At 41.3% G+C, this 17,921-nt stretch overlaps 1 protein-coding gene across 2 annotated transcripts in view; it reads left to right on the forward strand.

Annotated features, from left to right (window-relative positions):
* Nucleotides 1-1,729: 1,729 nt before the first annotated feature.
* Nucleotides 1,730-17,921, forward strand: part of LOC136686722 (complement C3-like) — a 30,707-nt gene continuing 14,515 nt past the window's right edge. For both annotated transcript variants that reach the window (XR_010800366.1, XM_066660659.1), the window contains exons 1-29: nt 1,730-1,856; nt 3,059-3,254; nt 5,051-5,219; nt 5,329-5,402; nt 5,730-5,818; nt 5,937-6,019; nt 6,101-6,188; nt 6,338-6,440; nt 6,873-6,993; nt 7,769-7,884; nt 8,028-8,174; nt 8,548-8,742; nt 9,057-9,248; nt 9,534-9,686; nt 9,864-9,993; nt 10,182-10,253; nt 10,653-10,847; nt 11,047-11,161; nt 11,285-11,376; nt 11,719-11,858; nt 12,548-12,760; nt 13,149-13,212; nt 13,375-13,461; nt 14,792-14,995; nt 15,468-15,543; nt 15,668-15,827; nt 15,939-16,034; nt 16,132-16,282; nt 16,371-16,534. Coding sequence is in view for 1 of the 2 variants with exons in the window: in XM_066660659.1 (XP_066516756.1) it covers nt 1,786-1,856; nt 3,059-3,254; nt 5,051-5,219; nt 5,329-5,402; nt 5,730-5,818; nt 5,937-6,019; nt 6,101-6,188; nt 6,338-6,440; nt 6,873-6,993; nt 7,769-7,884; nt 8,028-8,174; nt 8,548-8,742; nt 9,057-9,248; nt 9,534-9,686; nt 9,864-9,993; nt 10,182-10,253; nt 10,653-10,847; nt 11,047-11,161; nt 11,285-11,376; nt 11,719-11,858; nt 12,548-12,760; nt 13,149-13,212; nt 13,375-13,461; nt 14,792-14,995; nt 15,468-15,543; nt 15,668-15,827; nt 15,939-16,034; nt 16,132-16,282; nt 16,371-16,534 (3,756 nt within the window). In the remaining variant the exon portion in view is untranslated. The remainder of the gene's footprint in view (nt 1,857-3,058; nt 3,255-5,050; nt 5,220-5,328; nt 5,403-5,729; nt 5,819-5,936; nt 6,020-6,100; nt 6,189-6,337; nt 6,441-6,872; nt 6,994-7,768; nt 7,885-8,027; nt 8,175-8,547; nt 8,743-9,056; nt 9,249-9,533; nt 9,687-9,863; nt 9,994-10,181; nt 10,254-10,652; nt 10,848-11,046; nt 11,162-11,284; nt 11,377-11,718; nt 11,859-12,547; nt 12,761-13,148; nt 13,213-13,374; nt 13,462-14,791; nt 14,996-15,467; nt 15,544-15,667; nt 15,828-15,938; nt 16,035-16,131; nt 16,283-16,370; nt 16,535-17,921) is intronic.

Here is a 17,921-nt window from a genome sequence, read left to right on the forward strand (position 1 = left end):
GTTGCGCATCAGGTGTTTGTCCCATTTGCTGAACTCCTGATCAGGAAGCAGACCCCACACTTCACTGCCATGAAGGGCAATGGGTTCAATTACAGATTCAAATAGCTTTAGCCATTTCTGATTGGGATTTCTGCAGGAATGTGTTGTTTTATGGCGTAGAAAGCTCTGCATGCTTTTCCTCTTTCTCTCTCTCTCGCTCTCTCTCTCTCTGGTCCATAGCTCTTTACAGTTAAAGCCCCATATACAGCCCTTAATAATGCCATTAAATTGTTTCTGTAGGTGTTGTGGGACCCTTTTAGTGGTCTTAGGGTCTTTAGACCTTAACTGGACACTACAGACATGGCTAAACTCACCCTCCCCAGCAGCAGCACTTACAACAGTCATCAGTCTTCATCTGTCCTCCCTCCCTGAGCACACAGCAGGAAGAGAGGGAGAGGGAGATAACAGTACCAGGCCGGGCCAGGAGACGAGGCCAGACCAGGACTCGGTAAAACTCCTTAAAACCCTGATCATCGAAGGACATTAGATGTTCAGTCAACAGTTTCCACTTAAAGGACAACAGGAAATTCTCTCTCTCTCTCTCTCTCTCTCTCTCTCTCTCTCTCTCTCTCTCTCTCTCTCTCTCTCTCTATGTTCTCTCTCTTGTTCTTTCTTTCACATTGTCTTTATTTCTGTCTCTACCTCCACCTGTCTCTATCTCTTTCTGTTCTGCCTCACCTTTTCTATATTTCTATTCCTCTTTCTCCCTCTCTCTAACATTCTCTCTATTTCTCTCATTCTGTCTCTATCGTAATCTCCAACTCTCCCTGTCAACTGCCACATCAACAGAATCTGTGGTCTGACCACGGGGTGACCTGAATCCACCTTAACAATCAAACAGGGTCCTGGGTTTGACCTCTGAATGTCACCATAATTCACCCACACTCTACCGTTCACTGTGTCTTCGTCTGTTCAGGAGGTAGTGCTGGGTCCCATTCCATTCCCCTCCCAGTGGGTATTCCACAAAGAAGGATTTCTGTTAGCCAGCCAAGTTAAGGCCTACTGCTTGGAGTTATCTCTTCTGATACTTTAACATTTTCCTCACACTACCCTTATGTTTTCCTTTTATAACCGTTCTAATTTCTTTATTGCACCACATTTTAAACGCAGCCAACTGGGGACACACAACAAATTGGCCAGACTCTGCGTTTGATTTCTATTCTGTAGGAGTTTATAATTAACAGCTTAAATGTAAACATAAATGGGTCTTAAGTTCACTGTGAAGTTTAGACTTGTGCCAGTCTCTGTTTCAAATTTCAAGATGATTCCATATTTTTTTCCCTTCACTGTGTGAAAATCTATGTGAACTTTCTGAAGTCTCTCAATTTTGTAAGGGGCCTTGAAATCTGGGTGATACATGAATGCATTAGAAACTTCATGTTGGTGTGTGTCCAGGGTTATTTTACAGTGTGAGGTAACACCGTCCGTTAAAGTGTTGTCAGCAGGTTCTTGGTGCAGCTGAGCATCTTTGTCAGCAGGAATGTGTTGAAAAACATGACTCAAAACATGATCAGTGAGGACACAATAAGAAGTAAACCTCAGGTGGAGGCTTATCTCTGTTGGTAGCTGATCTCTGCTGGTAAAATGCCAGTCTTACATAACCACAATGATGGGAAGAGGTGGACCCTGTAGGTGGACCCTCAGAAGAGAGGGGAGTGTGAGATGTGTGTGTGTGGGTGTATGTGTGTGTCCATATAAAAGCTGTGTATCTGCACAGTAACAAACACTTGTTCAGACACCAGCAGGATGCAGGTGAATCTGCTGTGGATCGCTGTTGCTCTCCTGTATTCGCCACTGCTCACATTATGTGACCCACTGTAAGTATATTGCACATACACACATAGCAAATGACAACAGTAACAATGTATTTGTACCGTACCGTCATGGTTCCATCTCACAGAGAATACACGGTACATGCATCCATAGGAATGTGCAAAGACCAGTGAACGTAATACGGAACTAAACTTCACAAGCGAGTTGCACCAGAAAATCTTAGCTGTACACATTGCTTAGCCTGCCATGCTAAAGCTGTTTCTCAATATGTGTTCTTGTCTGTAATTATGTTCTTGTGTTCTTGGGAAACTTCATCAGTCTCAGTCCAAGTACTGTTCCCTTTTACTGGGACATGACTTCTGTAGATTTGAGAGAGTCAGATATCCCAGGATGCATTTTGTACCAGCCTCAGCAAAATAAATTTTTTCGCACCACGGAGATGGTGACTCACCGTGTATACCAGCGTTCCAATTACGTAATGATCACAGTGTCCTCGGGGGTTTGTACTCACGAGTCAAACTCTCCAAGTTTGTACTACCAAGTACAGCCATTTGAACTTGACATACTTTGCATTGAGAAACAGCCTAAGTGTATCTCAGTTTATGCGCAGAGTATGACGAGTGGAAGCAATACACAGGAGCTAGAGGGTCTGCCTGCTTCTTTCAAATCAAGTGTGTGGGAAACTTTTGGGTTCCCCGTGTACATTTCTTCGGCTATGCTCCCATATACAGTGGTAGAGAACCCTGGTTTCAAGGTTTTAATAAAAGTATTCAAGCCCCGTTACAACATTCTATCCCCTGCGCACATAAGCCAAACCGCTGTCCCTGCCATTTACAGCCGTACAATGGCAGTGTTTGAATACGAGCTGACAAGCTATGAAAAACAGTAGAAGAGTGGAAATTAGAAAGGTCCAATATCTCTATTCTACAGAAGTCATACATCAGAGAAGACTTGCAACAGATACTCTGACCCTGGACTTCAGGACTTCCTTCACAAATGCACTGCTTTGGATCCAAGTATATAACATTATGTGGAGCATACTGTAACTTGCACAATTGTAAATGGACAAAAGGAAACCCAGCCTCATCCTTTTTTATTTTCCAACAATTCTGAATTTGTACGGAACAGTAGGGTCCATACAGTGGTGTGAATCGTACCATGAATTGTGTACCTTTACACCCCTAGTGAGTGACTAGGTCATATAAATTAACTACAAACCTAAAAACTCTTTCATTCACCCTTCCAGCAACGTCCTGATGGCCCCGAACCTGCTGAGGGTGGGCAGCTTTGAGAATGTGTTTGTGGAGGCACAGGATTACGCTGGAGGAGATCTCCAAGTGAGGATCATTGTGAAGAACTATCCACGTAAAACCATCGAGCTGGAATCTAAAAGTGTGACCCTCACTGCTGCAAGCAGCTACCAGGCTCTGGTGGCCATAAAGGTGAGTGATGCCAGACTAAGGTCAGTAGACGATATATGAGCAGTGCCTGCTTCAAATGCCCCCTGATCTGTACGTCAAATATCTCCTTCTACAAACTCTATGCACAGATCCATGACTATGCAACTTATCCCTTCACCACGCTCCACAAGCTTTAACTTTAATTCTCCACCCCACAAGTGTGATGTAAGAAACCATGGCTGTTTGAATCTGTGTGTTTGAGACTGTATTGGGAACACTACAGTTTCATAGTGGAAATGTTCCCTTGTTATAAACACTTGTTTCACTCATACATTTCCTAGCAAATACTCAACACCACAGATATACAACACCACATGCACAGGCTAACAATGCCAATCAACACCACACATATATGCTAACAAAGCTAATCAACACCACAAAGATATACAACACCACGTGCACATGCTAACAAGGCTAATCAACACTGCATGTATATGCTAACCAGGCTAATCAACACCACACAGATATGCTAACATGGCTAATCAACACCACATGGTTATGCTAACAAAGCTAATCAACAACATATGGATATGCTAACAAGGCTACACAGATATGCTAACAAAGCTAAACAACACCATTTGCACATGCTAAGAGGGCAAAACACTTGACTTACACAGGAGGGGGGTCTTTATTTTTACAGATATAAGCCGAGACATATCTGATGCCAGAAAACAGTGTCTTTAATTTCACACTGGAGCTATGAGGCTAATTAGCATGTTGCACACCACGTAGCATGCCTTAATCTTCAAGCATCAGGTTGAATTGTTGTTTAATCTCAAATAGACCTACACAGATATATCTTTTAACTTCAACAAAAGCAGGGGCTAATTAGCATTATTAGCATAAGCATTACAAATGATCATGCTTTAAACATCACACACCACATACATATATTTACCAGAGATTACACCATGAGCTAAGTAGTTCATGGTTGAAGTATACAGTTAGCATGAAGCTATTCTGAAGGTTTTACTACTTGCTAGCTAAATAGGTCTCTCAGCTTCATTACAAAGCTAAACATTAACTAATTGTGTTTTTCCACTGCATGGATCTGGCTCTACATGACTCAAGTCAACACAGCTCGATATGGTCACATTTCCACTGGCACAGCTCTCCCTACGAAACCCTACAAAACCCTGTCTCTAACAGGAATCGCTAGCTTTGAGAACCACAATTGCGGCGGTAAAGTTAGGCTCTGTTTACTCATCATGTATTCACGTATTGTTTTTGTTTTTTGGACTGAACACAGCTCTCACAGATCAGTTTTACTTGTTGCATGTTCGGCCTTTGCTGGAAATTTTCGTCGGCCATCAGCCCAAAGAAGAATTTAAACTTCTTCAAATCACTCCGAGGTAAAGTTATGAGCTGCGGTTGTGTGTCCAATAAAAATCAATGTGAAAGCTGCTATAACTTAAGAGATTTTTCTAGCAGCGTGTTTGTGCTCTGCATTTCGTGGCGATAGACATCTCTCTGGCCAATCAGTGCTCTGCAGGGTTTACGCATCAACATTTAGTACCTATTCTGCAAGGTTGGAACCTCGAGCATGCTGAGACTGAAAACTTACCCAGTTCGAGGGACAAGGTACCAGATTTGGCCAGTGAAAAAGCAAAAGAGCTGTGCCTAGTTGAGTAGAGTCATGTAGTTATGCAGTGGAGAAGTGCCATAAATAGTCATATTTGGCAGGTGGTGTATTTAAATATAAGTTCCTCCCAGACTAGTCCTTTAAAATCTTCAATCACACATCCCAAAAATTAGCAGGTTGTTTTCCTGTGGCTCAGATTCCTGAAAACAAGGACGACTTCAGCTATGACCCCTTAGAGAAGCAGTACGTGTATCTGCAGGCCTACTTTCCCACGGGAGTCCTGGAGAAGGTGGTCATGGTTTCATTCCAATCTGGCTATATATTCATCCAAACAGACAAGAGCATTTACACACCCAGCAGCACAGGTACAAACCACTCAACTCACCGGTAAACTATAAAAAGTGCCTCCAACAATTTTAGAAAGAGTTGGCCAGTTTGTGTTTCTAAATCTTGATCTTCTCCATCTTTCTCCAGTTCAGTACAGGGTCTTTTCAGTGACTCCAGATTTGCAGCCACTAGACCAGACTGGAATCTTCATGGAAATCATAGTAAGTCCTCAAAAAGCAAGTCTTATTATTATAATGTGCTACTGACCACAGTGTCACCTCTGTGTTTGGGTGAATGTGTTCTGAATCAGAACAGAGAGGGAACAGTGTCAGAAATCCCATAAACAATTCTTTCTGAGATTACAACTCTGGTAATCTGAGGGTTTTGGTTAAGAGTTAAGAAGCTAAATCCATTTTAAAACAATCTGTGAGAAGGAGCAATGTGTTGGTCCTGCTGCTGACTCAGCTGCTGTGAAAGGGTGGTTAAAGTTACATGATGTCTGTATATGTCACATCTAATTAGTAATATTTCTACCTTCACTTTCCAAGAACCCCCAAGGAATCACAATTCACCAGGACACAATCTTCCCTAAACAAGGGATTCTGACTGGGAAATACAGTATCCCTGATCTTGCCAGGTTAGTGCACTGCAGTAATGCATTCTCATCATGTGCAGTACAATTTCAGAGACACGCCACAGTGTGATGTCTCAGACGGCATTTGATATTGTCGATTGAAGTGTATTGTCCTCCTCAGCCCAGGAATATGGACTGTGGCTGCACGGTACAAGAACCTTCCTCAGAAGAACTTCACAGCTGAATTTGAAGTGAAAGAATATGGTGAGGATCTTATATCTAAAATATAACGACATGCCTGCTGTGTGTCTACATGTGTCCTGACTTGTATACATTGCTTTGCAGTCCTGCCAACCTTTGAAATCACCTTAGAACCAAGAAAGTCTTTCTTCTATGTGGATGATGAGAAGCTTCAAGTGCACATCAGAGCCAAGTAAGTGGAACACGTCTAAAACTAAAGACTGTCATTGAAGTACAGGGTAGCTACAAGCATTTTACAACATAATAGTGGTTTAGATCATGACTATGCAAGACCAGAAAGCCACAGAAGTACAAAGTGTAACAACTGTGTATTATCTGAAGGTACCTATTTGGGAACAAGGTGGAAGGAGTGGCGTTTGTGGTGTTTGGTTTGATACAAGGTGACGCCAAGACCATCCTGGCAGCCTCTTTAAGAAGAGTTGCAGTGAGTCCTCAGACTTGATTTTACACTGCGAGGAGCAATGAGCAAATCTGCCCAGCCAGCACAACCAGCCCAGCTGGGTCCCAGGAAGTGTAATCTGTGGGTTAAAAGGTGGTCCCATATGTGGGTGCCTTCCAGGGTCAGAGATTGGACCAGGATATGATAAGTGTATGGCCCATACATAATGAGAGCATAATGAGAGTTACTGGGCTGCCCACTTTTATCTGATAGAGGCAACCCACCTAAATCCCATTAAAACCCCACGTACCAACCCAACATGAGTCTATGCCCAACTTGAACCCATCTAGCACAAGTTTTGCTCATGTGGGCCTCACTATGGTGTGCTGGCTGGGTGAGTGCCTTCCACTTGCTGAATGCTGTTTCTTCAATTTGTGGTTCAGCAAATATAAGACTGTGTTTACGTTTTCTTTGTAGATCCAACAGGGAGAGGGCATTGCTGAACTGACAAAGGACATGATTCTGAAAACGTTCCCAAACATCCAAGAGTTGGTGGGAAGCTCCTTGTACATATCAGTCAGCGTTTTAACCGAGAGTGGTAAGAGTGTGTGAGTGTGTGTGTGTGTGTTTCAGGAATATATCACATTGACAGGACCAGTTTATACACTCACACTGTGGGGACCAGGGTTACTGTTAGTGTTAAGGTTTAGAGTAAGATTTATAGTGTGGAATGGACTCAGGATTTAGTGTAAGAGTAAGTGTTAGTTTTTAGGATTAGGGTTTAGTGTTATTTTTAGGGTTAAAGTAAGTGGTAAGGGTTAAGGTAAGTGTTAATGTAAATGTTAGGTTAGAATTATTACCCCTTATGAAAATAGAACAGTCTTTATACTGTCCCCACAATTCACAGGTTCAAACTGGTCACTAAACAGAAATCCACAGGACACAAGGATAACATTGAAATGTATGTGTGAGTGTGTGTTTGTTTGTTCATGTATAATGTGAGGGAAAAGTGCAAAAAACACACTCACTTCTCAGAACATTATTTGTTTTTGTCAGGACAAAAAGCAGAACCTGACATTTCTAAACATTTTTATTAGAAGAAGTAAAATATCCAGTAGTTTCCATTTTGGTTACTGAAGTTAAGGTTAGTGTTCAGTGTAGTGTTAATTAGCTACATTTATCATTATGTCTATGGAAAACTGTGTGCATGTGTGTGTGTCCTGTGGCATTGGATCAATGTCTCCTGCTGGGTAGATACCATGTATTTTACTGATACTGAAAACTGAAACTAATTTGTACAATGAGATAATTATTGTAACATTATTAATATTATTTATGCTCAAATATGACTGTTTGCTTGTTTGATTTTTCAGGGAGTGAAATGGTTGATGCTCAGAGGGGAGGCATTTATATTGTGACGTCTCCGTACACCATCCACTTCCAAAAGACACCCAAATTCTTTAAACCTGGAATGCCTTTTGATGTCAAGGTGTGCGTGTGTTGTGTATATATATATATATATATATATATATATAATTCTTTTATTATAAAATGTGTGTGTGTATGTATACCTTTATTATTTTATTATAAAATAGAATTTGCAGTGCCAATCTGAATTTGTGATTTGAGTAGGTTTATGTGACGAACCCAGACCAGACTCCAGCTAAAGGTGTCGATGTGGTGGTGCAGCCTGGAGGACAAACAGGTCGAACCAAGGCCAATGGTTTGGCAAAGGTCACAGTCAACACCCAGGGAACAGACAAGAGTCTAAAAGTCACAGTGAGTTTATTTATGTGACAGAAACTGACCACTTATCAATAACCTGGAAACTTCAGTATGAAATTCATAAAACACTGATGAATGGAAGAAAAATGTTCTCCACGCTGAAAAACAATCCACACTCTGTGACAGTATTTAGCTGTAATTCAAATATGAAATTTGGCAGCATTGTGGCGCTGCAGGTAGAAGAGCTGCCAAACTGCTTCAGGGTCTTGGGGTCCTGGGTTTGACCCTGGCCTCTGGTAACTGTCTGTGAGGACTGATTCTGATCAGGATGAAATGGTTACAGAAAATGAATGAATGAATGAATGAATGAATGACAATATGAGCATTTAGTGTATTCAAACCATGCATTGACTGCTTTCTCTTTCAGGTAAAAACCAATGACCCAAGCATAGCAGACCACAGACAGGACGTAAAAGAAATGATTGCCCAAGCCTACACACCTAAAGCAGGCTCTGGCAATTACCTCCACATTGGCATTGAACTACAACCTGGCGAGAATGTGAAAGTTAATCTAAACTTTGACAAGAGCCCTGGGGTCCAAAATCAAGATTTCACTTACTTGGTTAGTACTTTGCACAACACACACACCTTAAACAATTTGATTTTTACTGTTTTGGAAATCACTTATTATATAAATTATCTTTTTATATTCTGAAATATTTTAAGTATTTTGGGAACAGAAGGAACAGGATCCAAATTGATACTTGATAATAATATAAATATGATTTTATAGAAGTATGATTTGTATGATTAAACAATCATCCTAGATAATCATCCTGAAAATAGTCCCTTGTAAATTCCTTCAACTGCACTTTCTTTATAACCTCAGGTCACTCAGCAATAGTCTCATGAGTCTCCTCATATTCATATTCTCAGATCCTCAGTAAAGGGCAGATTGCCCAAGCAAAGAGGTTCAAAAGGCAAGGACAGTCTCTCATCACTCTGTCTTTACCAGTCACCAAGGACATGATTCCTTCTTTCCGCGTGGTGGCGTACTACCACACGAAAGCTGCCGAGGTTGTGTCTGACTCTGTCTGGGTTGAAATGAAAGACACCTGTATGGGGACGGTAAGACAACTACTGCATGTTTTTACAAAAAGTTAAAAGTAATACACTCACAATTTTGAACTGGAAAGAGTTCATTTTTTGTCATACGTCATCACGTGTTTTAAAGGTGCAATGTCAAAGATATAAAATCATATAGCTAAAGGTGTACTACATAATATATTTCTATATATATTTCATCAGAAGATACAGAACCAAGCTGCTCCTGCAGTGTAATGCATGACATATTATGCCCAGCTCTACTGTCTTCAGACTGAGAACTGTGGCCTATTAATCTTTTAACTCCAGCTAAAAGTGGAGGTCAAGGATCACAAGAGCACATATCAACCTGGAGAGCGTTTTGGGCTAAAGATTACTGGAGATCCAGGTGCCAAAGTTGGACTGGTGGCAGTGGACAAGGGTGTTTTTGTCCTCAACAAGAACAGACTTACACAGGAAAAGGTAAGGGGTGTTATCATAATAAACTGTGCTGTAAATACACAAATACTAGACCATGGGAGCTCCAGGATTAATATTGGCAATGCCTGCCTTGTCCTGTACCATCTTGCTGACACTGGTTCTGGCCACAGATTACTGTACCTTAGTTGTCGGAGCAGTTGTTTACTTTTTTACCAACAGGTCTGGAGCATCATTGAGAAGCATGACACTGGATGTACAGCTGGCAGTGGTAAAGACAGTATGGGGGTTTTCTATGACGCAGGTCTGCTGTTTGAGTCTGACAAAGCTGGAGGCACAGAGACTAGAACAAGTACAGTTGATAGTCTGCTTTTTTTCCAATTAATACTATGATAAAATTTAGACATAATTTAGAAGAAAACAGCTGCAAATTTCTCTACAGTACTTTATGAAAAATAATAATAACATAATGATTATAATAAAGTTAACAGCATCATTAAAGAGTGCATGTGACAATAATGGACTTTTTTTTCTGACTAGCATCTAACTGTCCTACTGCACCAAGTAGAAGACGGAGGGCTCAGACTATTCTACAGATCACCCACACACTGAGTATGTATCTGCAGTTGAAGTACTCATTGTACCACTACAGAAACACCAACAGGTATGTCCATAGAGGACCATGAGAACAAGTGTCCCTGTCATTGGAATATTGCCAGTTTGAGCCCCAGTAATTAGCCCCCCAAAGTCGGAAGTCATATAGATCACAAATGCCTTTGCCCCCACACACAGCACAGCACAGCCAGCACAGGCATCTCTCAGTGAATGTTTGAACCAGACAGGGCAGTCAATGTTCTCCTCCTGTGTGTTTGGTTGTCCAGTGTCTCAACAGAAGTATGTGCTTGTCCTCCACTTCCTAGCGTTGGTGGCAACATGAGTGATAAGTGGAGTTCAGGGGTGGAATTAGGGAATTTATAGCCAGTTTTAACTGACCTACCCTTTACCTTACAGCCAGCAAATACACTGGCGATCAAAAGAAATGCTGCGCAGATGGCCTGAGAAAAAACCGCCTGGGCTACACTTGTGAAAGGAGATCTACATTCATTACTGAAAGTGAAGATTGTATCAAAGCCTTCCTGCACTGCTGCAAGGAGATGGAATCACAGAAGGTGGAGGACCAAGGGGAAGTAATGCACCTGGCTCGCAGTAAGGACCCACCCTGCTCTGGAACCTTGTTTGAGTTCTGGGAGATCTAGGTCTCTAGGAAAGCTGTCAGGCACCATGTGGTCTGAACATTTTTGTTTAGATCAGTCAGCCAGTCACAGGTTAAATTATCAAGTCATATATTTTATCTTCTTTTGTCTACCTTGCCAAGCTCCCTGTGTGTTTGCCCATGCCTTTATAGGTGAGGAAGATGATGATATGTATGAAAGTTCTGATCAAATTACATCACGTACACAGTTCCCTGAGAGCTGGCTCTGGGAAGACTGGCTGCTGCCAGCCTGCCAGGAAGGCCCATGGTAAATGCAAATTATACATTCATGTTTTCTTAGTATTGTTTCTAGTATTTATCTCATTGTAAATGGTGTAGTGATAAATGCATTTGTATCTATATATAACTCTTTCTTTCCTTATTCATCCAGTGATACAACAATCCTCAGCCTTGATAACAACTACCTGAAAGATTCCATCACTACTTGGCAGATCCTAGCCGTTAGTCTGTCCAAGACCCATGGTATGTGTATAAACATTGGTCTCACTTTTGACCTTCACTGCAAAAAATATACAATGATAATGCACTGGTCAACCATAACCTACTTACTGTCCACTCTGTTCTGTGAGACACGCCTCCCTTGTTGACTCACCTTTTAGATGTAAAGCCAGAGACAGTAGCACATCTGTTGTTGCACAGTGTGTGTCGGCTGTCCTCTAGTCCTTCATCAGTGGACACAAGACTCTGTCTGCTGGGTGTTTTTGATTGGTGGACGATTGTTAGTCCAGTGGTGACACTGAGTGGTTTAAAAACTCCAGCAGCACTGCTGTGTCTGATCCACTTGCTGTTTTTCATTCTCTCCAGGTATCTGTGTGGCCGATCCTTATGAAATGATTGTTAAAAAGGACTTCTTTGTGGACCTAAAACTGCCTTACTCAGCAGTGCGCAATGAACAGTTAGAAATCAAAGCCATTCTTCACAACTTTGCCAGTAAGAAAAATAAGGTACATTTCTTAAGTGAAAAATCACAGACTCATGGAGGTATTAATTAGTTTCTACCCTTCGAGGCAATGAAGCTCTAAACTGTGTGCTTATCAAACTGAATACTGGTGGTGTTACATGTGGTGTCATTGCCACAGAACATCATTGCCTTTGGAAAGGGAAGGCAGATTGGCTGGGTAAAACTGTTCACTGGTGTGTTTGTGTGGGTGTTTGTGCACAATGTAATTAATCACAAATGACTTTTATTGAATTTGGTAATTTAAAAAGACCAAAAAGACCTATCAGATATTGTTGAGTATATGCGTTACACCCAAACCTTCATGACGAATAGACCAAAAGATATGCTTCAAAATTATCTGGTCTAAAATCTTTTTACGTTGGTTTCCACTGCAAGTATTTTCCTTCTCCTAAGAAGTTATACAGTGAGAGATATATTAGCAGTTTGAATATGGACAGTTTCTAATATGATGGCCGATAGGTCACCTACATATTAATATTAAACATATCAAAGATGAATATGATGGAAATCCATGTGTTTTAATTGTCATATATTTGAAACCTATACATTGCCATATAACAGATCTCTGTGTGTGAATTAGATACTGATTCCACTCTGTCAGGGGTATGTTCACATATGAGGCAATCTTTACATTTGCTGATGCTGGTATTTCTGACTTCTTGTCCCCACTAGGTTCGTGTGGAATTCATAGAGGTGAACCATGTTTGCAGTGCAGCCAGCAAGAAGGGCAAATACCGTACCACAGTTGATGTGGAGGCGATGAGCTCTAGATCTATCTCATACATTATCATTCCTATGGAACTGGGGCACCACCAGATTGAGGTGAAGGCTGCAGTTTATGACTCAGTTCTCACAGATGGAGTAAAGAAAGTCCTGAAGGTGGTGGTGAGTGTTATAGGAAGCCTGTTTACACACACAAATATCCTTAGCTGGATCAGTGGTAGAAGAACTCTTGCTCTGGTGGGTGTAGTGCAGGGGTAACCCTACTGACCATTTTACGTGTAAACATTTTACACCAGTAAGGGTCCTTGGGCAAGACAATACTACACCGGTCTCACTGTGTAGCAAGATTTGAGCTGTAGATTGCTCTGGAGAAGGGCATCTGCCAAAATATTATGCTCATGCTTAGAGATGCTTAGGTAGTTTTTGTCTTGCTGACACTGATACTCATAAATATTTAAGGTGATGTGATTCCAAGTTGTAAGCCCAGATTGAAAAGTACATGTATATAACATGATGAAAGCAGCCATTATATTATGGTCCTCTGTTTCAGTCGGAAGGTGTGCTAACAACCATTGAGGAGAAGAATGTGGAGCTCAACCCCTCTAAATTTCCTGGTAAGTGTTTTAGTAGTTTATAGCCGCATACATCGCCAAATGGACACGTCATGTTGAGTATACCCTCAAAATCATAGTCAGTGTTCTGGTGCACCAACAGATATTTCTTCATCTATCTATAGCTTCCCTGTTGTCTTGCTCTTTTGCTCTTGCTGTGAAAAGGTGGAGTACAGACTGTGCATGTGAAAAGTGACATACCAGAAGGGCAGATTCCAAACACTCCTGCTCATACATACATCACTGTGTCTGGTAAGGGAAACTATGTATATGATTCATTTTTGTTATTGATTGCTAAACAGACACAAACTTCATCTACATGATCTACTCAGTCAGGAATATGTATCTACTACTATGCTCTGTCTTGAGATAGTTACAGACAGTTCTATTCATCCAGAGTCAAAGATTAAGCAAAGCTGCCTGGACCTCTACAAGAATTTTGTTCTCTAGAGTGATGGACAACTTTCAGTACATTGGAGATTAGTTTGTATGGTGTTTGTGACCCATTACTAATCGTCAAACATCAGTGCCTGGCCTCACTGATGCTCGTGTGGCTAAGTACCATAAAATCGTCACAGTAAAGCTTTCCCAGAAGAGTTAATGCTGTTACTGCAACAAGGGTTGAGGGTGGACAGGGCAAACCTCATATGACCTAAAGTGCATGACATCTGCAAAAACATTGAGCAGAACACTTTAAAGTGGACAAACTGCAGAAGCAAGACACTAAAATCCTAAGATCGACTTTAACATCCAGATAGAGGAACTTGTAACAGTTAACAACCACTTGATAATGGACAAGGGGTAGTGTGCCGATAAATCAGACACATTTGGGCCAAATCTGTTTCACATTTAGCACTTATGGCTCAGTTACTGCACTGGTATGTGATGAGTGTGACAGAGATCAGCCAAAAGTTGATTCGACTCAGATTTCTTCTAAAACACACCTGCCGTCTGGTCCATATAAGAGGACCTGTGGCTGAGTTTAGGCATCCAGACTCAACCTGAGTCAACTCTGTCATTATTGTCTAAATGTGGGCCATAAGAGAACTGCAGATGTGCCCCATTTGGGCCAAACATTCTTTGTTATCTGGGTGGTAGCGTACAGCAAAGTGTTATGAACAGCTCTTGGTTGGACAGAGAGACAAACCTCTGTCCAAGACATGACAGATTAAGTTTTGATTCCCTGCCCAAGCAAGAATGCAATGGTGTACCAGAAAAACCACGAGTAACACTTCTGCTGTTCTGTAACATGGTCAGTGTGAATGAAAATGTTTGTCTATTGCTGGTAATGTAAATGCAGCAGCGGTATCCAAAGGTCTATGGTACTCTGGATAAATATTGAGAACTGAAAGAAAGCCTTTAATGAATGTGGATGGATATAAGCAGGTGCTCCCCATTACAGTCTATCATGCAGCAGAACCTAGGAATTATAACAGATGTTCTCTCTGGAAAAGCAGATTAGTGTGAACTTTCTAAAAATATTTTATTTAGAAATATCAATAAAAACTATAAAGTCTGTAGAGTCATCCAACATCTCATCTATCCACTCATTTTTATTTTGGATTTGTTTGGCCTTCTTCAGGTCAAGAGGTGATTCAGACCATTGAGCAGGCCATCAGTGGAGACTTTATGGGACGACTGATTGTGCAGCCATACGGCTGTGGAGAACAGAATATGATCCACATGACATTGCCCCTTATCGCCACACACTACCTGGACACCACCAAGCAGTGGGAGGCAGTCGGCATGCAACGCCGTGAAGAAGCTGTCAGGCACATCAAGACAGGTGAGAGAAATTTTCTCAAGCTTTACTCACATAGCTATTGGTTTTTGGCCTTTCATCAAGAGATCAACTGTTTTGTCCCCAGTCATGCCCCAGTCATGCCTCAGCCATCTATGAGTCCTAAGGCAACATAACTAACCTAATCTTTTCTGGATGGGTGGGATTGCCCCCTATATCCTCACATCTTTCATGGCCAGCACAAACAACTGTCTGCTGATGTGACAGACCTGGGAAGTCAGTGTGTTGGGCTGTCCAGTTATGTTGCAAAAGGCAGTACACATTAAATATTTTGGAGAAAGCATATTCATGTCATCAACTTCCCTTAGTGTTGGTTGCACTGTGTCTGATGGGAAGTGTTCTGATAACAGCTAATGGTGCGGATTTGGGATAATGGATCTTAAGATAGATGACAGCAATCATGAATGTTTATACCAGTGAGACTGACACCTCTAACCTGCTCTCTTCTTCCTTCTAGGTTACGAACGCCAGCTGTCTTACCGTAAACAGGAAGGATCCTATGCTGCTGCGGTCACTTATCCCGGCAGCACATGGTAAATAAATAATTGCAGCAGGACCCATCCCTCCAATACTCTTTAAATAAACCTTCCATATTTCCACTGACCCTACTTTCTTATTTCCATCCTCCTCTTCTGTTTGTATGTCTTTGTGGTGAAGGCTGACAGCTTATGTGGCCAAGGTTTTCGCCATGGCCAATGACATCATTACCATAAGTGAGGATGTTCTCTGCAGTGCTCTTAAGTGGCTGGTTCTGAAGAAACAGATGCCAGATGGCATGTTCAGAGAGGATGCACCTGTTTTTAGTGGGGAAATGGTTGTAAGTTGAAATCAGCTCTTGCTTCGGGCAGAAAATGAGTTCAGGAATCGTATTTCCCAACTGTCCAAGTGGCTTGTGTTAGGAAAAGTATTTTTTTCCATGTGACTGCAGGGTGATGTGAGAGGGAAGGATGCAGAGACATCTCTGACAGCATTTATCCTGATTGCCATGCAAGAAGCCAGTGAACTTTGTATCAAATCTGTCCCTGTAAGTCAGATTTGGAATGTGATCGAAGGCCTGTTTATTCCATGGACAAATGAACGATGCACTGTTTTTCTCATTGTCCTTTGTCATGTTCACCTAGAGTCTACCAGAGAGTATGAAAAAGGCCATTGAATTTCTGGATCTAAAAATTCCCACTCTGACCAATCCCTATGCCGTTGCTATGACGTCCTATGCAATGGCCAATGCTGGCAAACTTGACAAAGAGCTTCTGATGAAGTTTTCCAGTGGAGGTCAGTACATTAAATTTCTAAAAAACAATTAGGGGGAAATCTGTACATTTGTAAAGGGTTCAGAAACACTTTCTGTTGTGCTCTACAGATGGTGCTTACTGGCCAAATCCTAGAAGTCACCACTTCTCCCTAGAAGCTTCAGCCTATGCCCTTTTGGCTCTTGTAAAGGTAAAGGATTTTGAGGCAGCAGGAAAAGTTGTGCACTGGCTCAACAGGCAGACCAGTCCTTATGGAAGCAGTGGCACCACACAGGTATATCATACACCTGCATAAGGCTGAATATCAGAAATCAATACACTTATGGTACAAGCTGTGTCACTTCAGTGCCATCAGACATCTTCTGATTCTATACTCTGAATCCAGGAGCAAATAAGGAATCTCCTTTTCAAATCTAGACTGATTCAGCACATCTTAGTTTTATGTGGTCAGTAATACCTGAAGAATCTAAGTTCCACAAAAAGCCACACCCACTTTTAGTTTGAAGTTTATATAGAGTAAAACACCCCAGTAAACAAGGAACGTCCCTGGACGTTCAAAATAGGTCTAAAAATAGTTTGTCCATCAAGGACATATTTTAAACGTCAATGGACGTCTAAAATCCATCTTATTAAGTTAGTTATCAAGTGGTGACCAAACAATAACATCAGTGGACGTCCAAAATGCGTTTTATACAAGTAATTTATTTCGGGACCAATTAATAACGTCAATGGATGTCCAACATTGAATCAACGGCTAAACGTTTACTGGGACTATTCTGAAGTCAGAAGGAAAGTTATTAATTCATTCATTATCTGTAACCGCTTATCGAATTCAGAGTCGCAGTGGGTCCAGAGCCTACCTGGAATCATTGGGCGCAAGGCGGGAATACACCCTGGAGGGCACCAGTCCTTCACAGGGCAACACAGACACACACACACATTCACTCACACACTCACACCTATGGACACTTTTGAGTCGCCAACCCACCTACCAATGTGTGTTTTTGGACTGTGGGAGGAAACCGGAGCACCCGGAGGAAATCAATGCAGACACGGGGAGAACACACCAACTCCTCACAGACAGTCACCTGGAGCGGGAATCGAACCCACAACCTCCAGGTCCCTGGAGCTGTGTGACTGCGACACTACCTGCTGTGCCACGTGCCGCAGAATGAAAGTTATAATTAAGATAAATTAATCCTTTATTAGTCCCACAGTGGGGAAATTCAAAGTGTTATGGCAGCAAAGGGACAGTAAACTACTCAGTTGTAAAAATGGGTAACACAGAAAAAAATTAGAAACCTAAATAATGGAATATAAAAAATAATAAAAATAAGAAATGTCAAAAATTCTGAAGGATGTTTATAAGTTAATGAACATGACTATTGTACATGGTACATTACACATGAAATATTACACATTGGTAGATAGATTGAAATATTCAAATTATATTATTTAAAATATCACATTATTTTATTAAATATTGCACATTATATGTCATCCAAATAAATGTATGTTCTGTATTCTTAGTGTAAGTAAAGTGTCAGTGCAGATGTAAGAGTATTTACTGGGTGCAGTGCTTGTTTAAAGTCTAAAAGCAGCACAAAGGATGGACCTGCGATATTGTTCCTTCAAACACTTTGAAACAGCCGGTCATTGAA

Source organism: Hoplias malabaricus, chromosome 2, assembly GCF_029633855.1.
Source record: "Hoplias malabaricus isolate fHopMal1 chromosome 2, fHopMal1.hap1, whole genome shotgun sequence".
Classification (NCBI taxonomy): domain Eukaryota; kingdom Metazoa; phylum Chordata; class Actinopteri; order Characiformes; family Erythrinidae; genus Hoplias; species Hoplias malabaricus.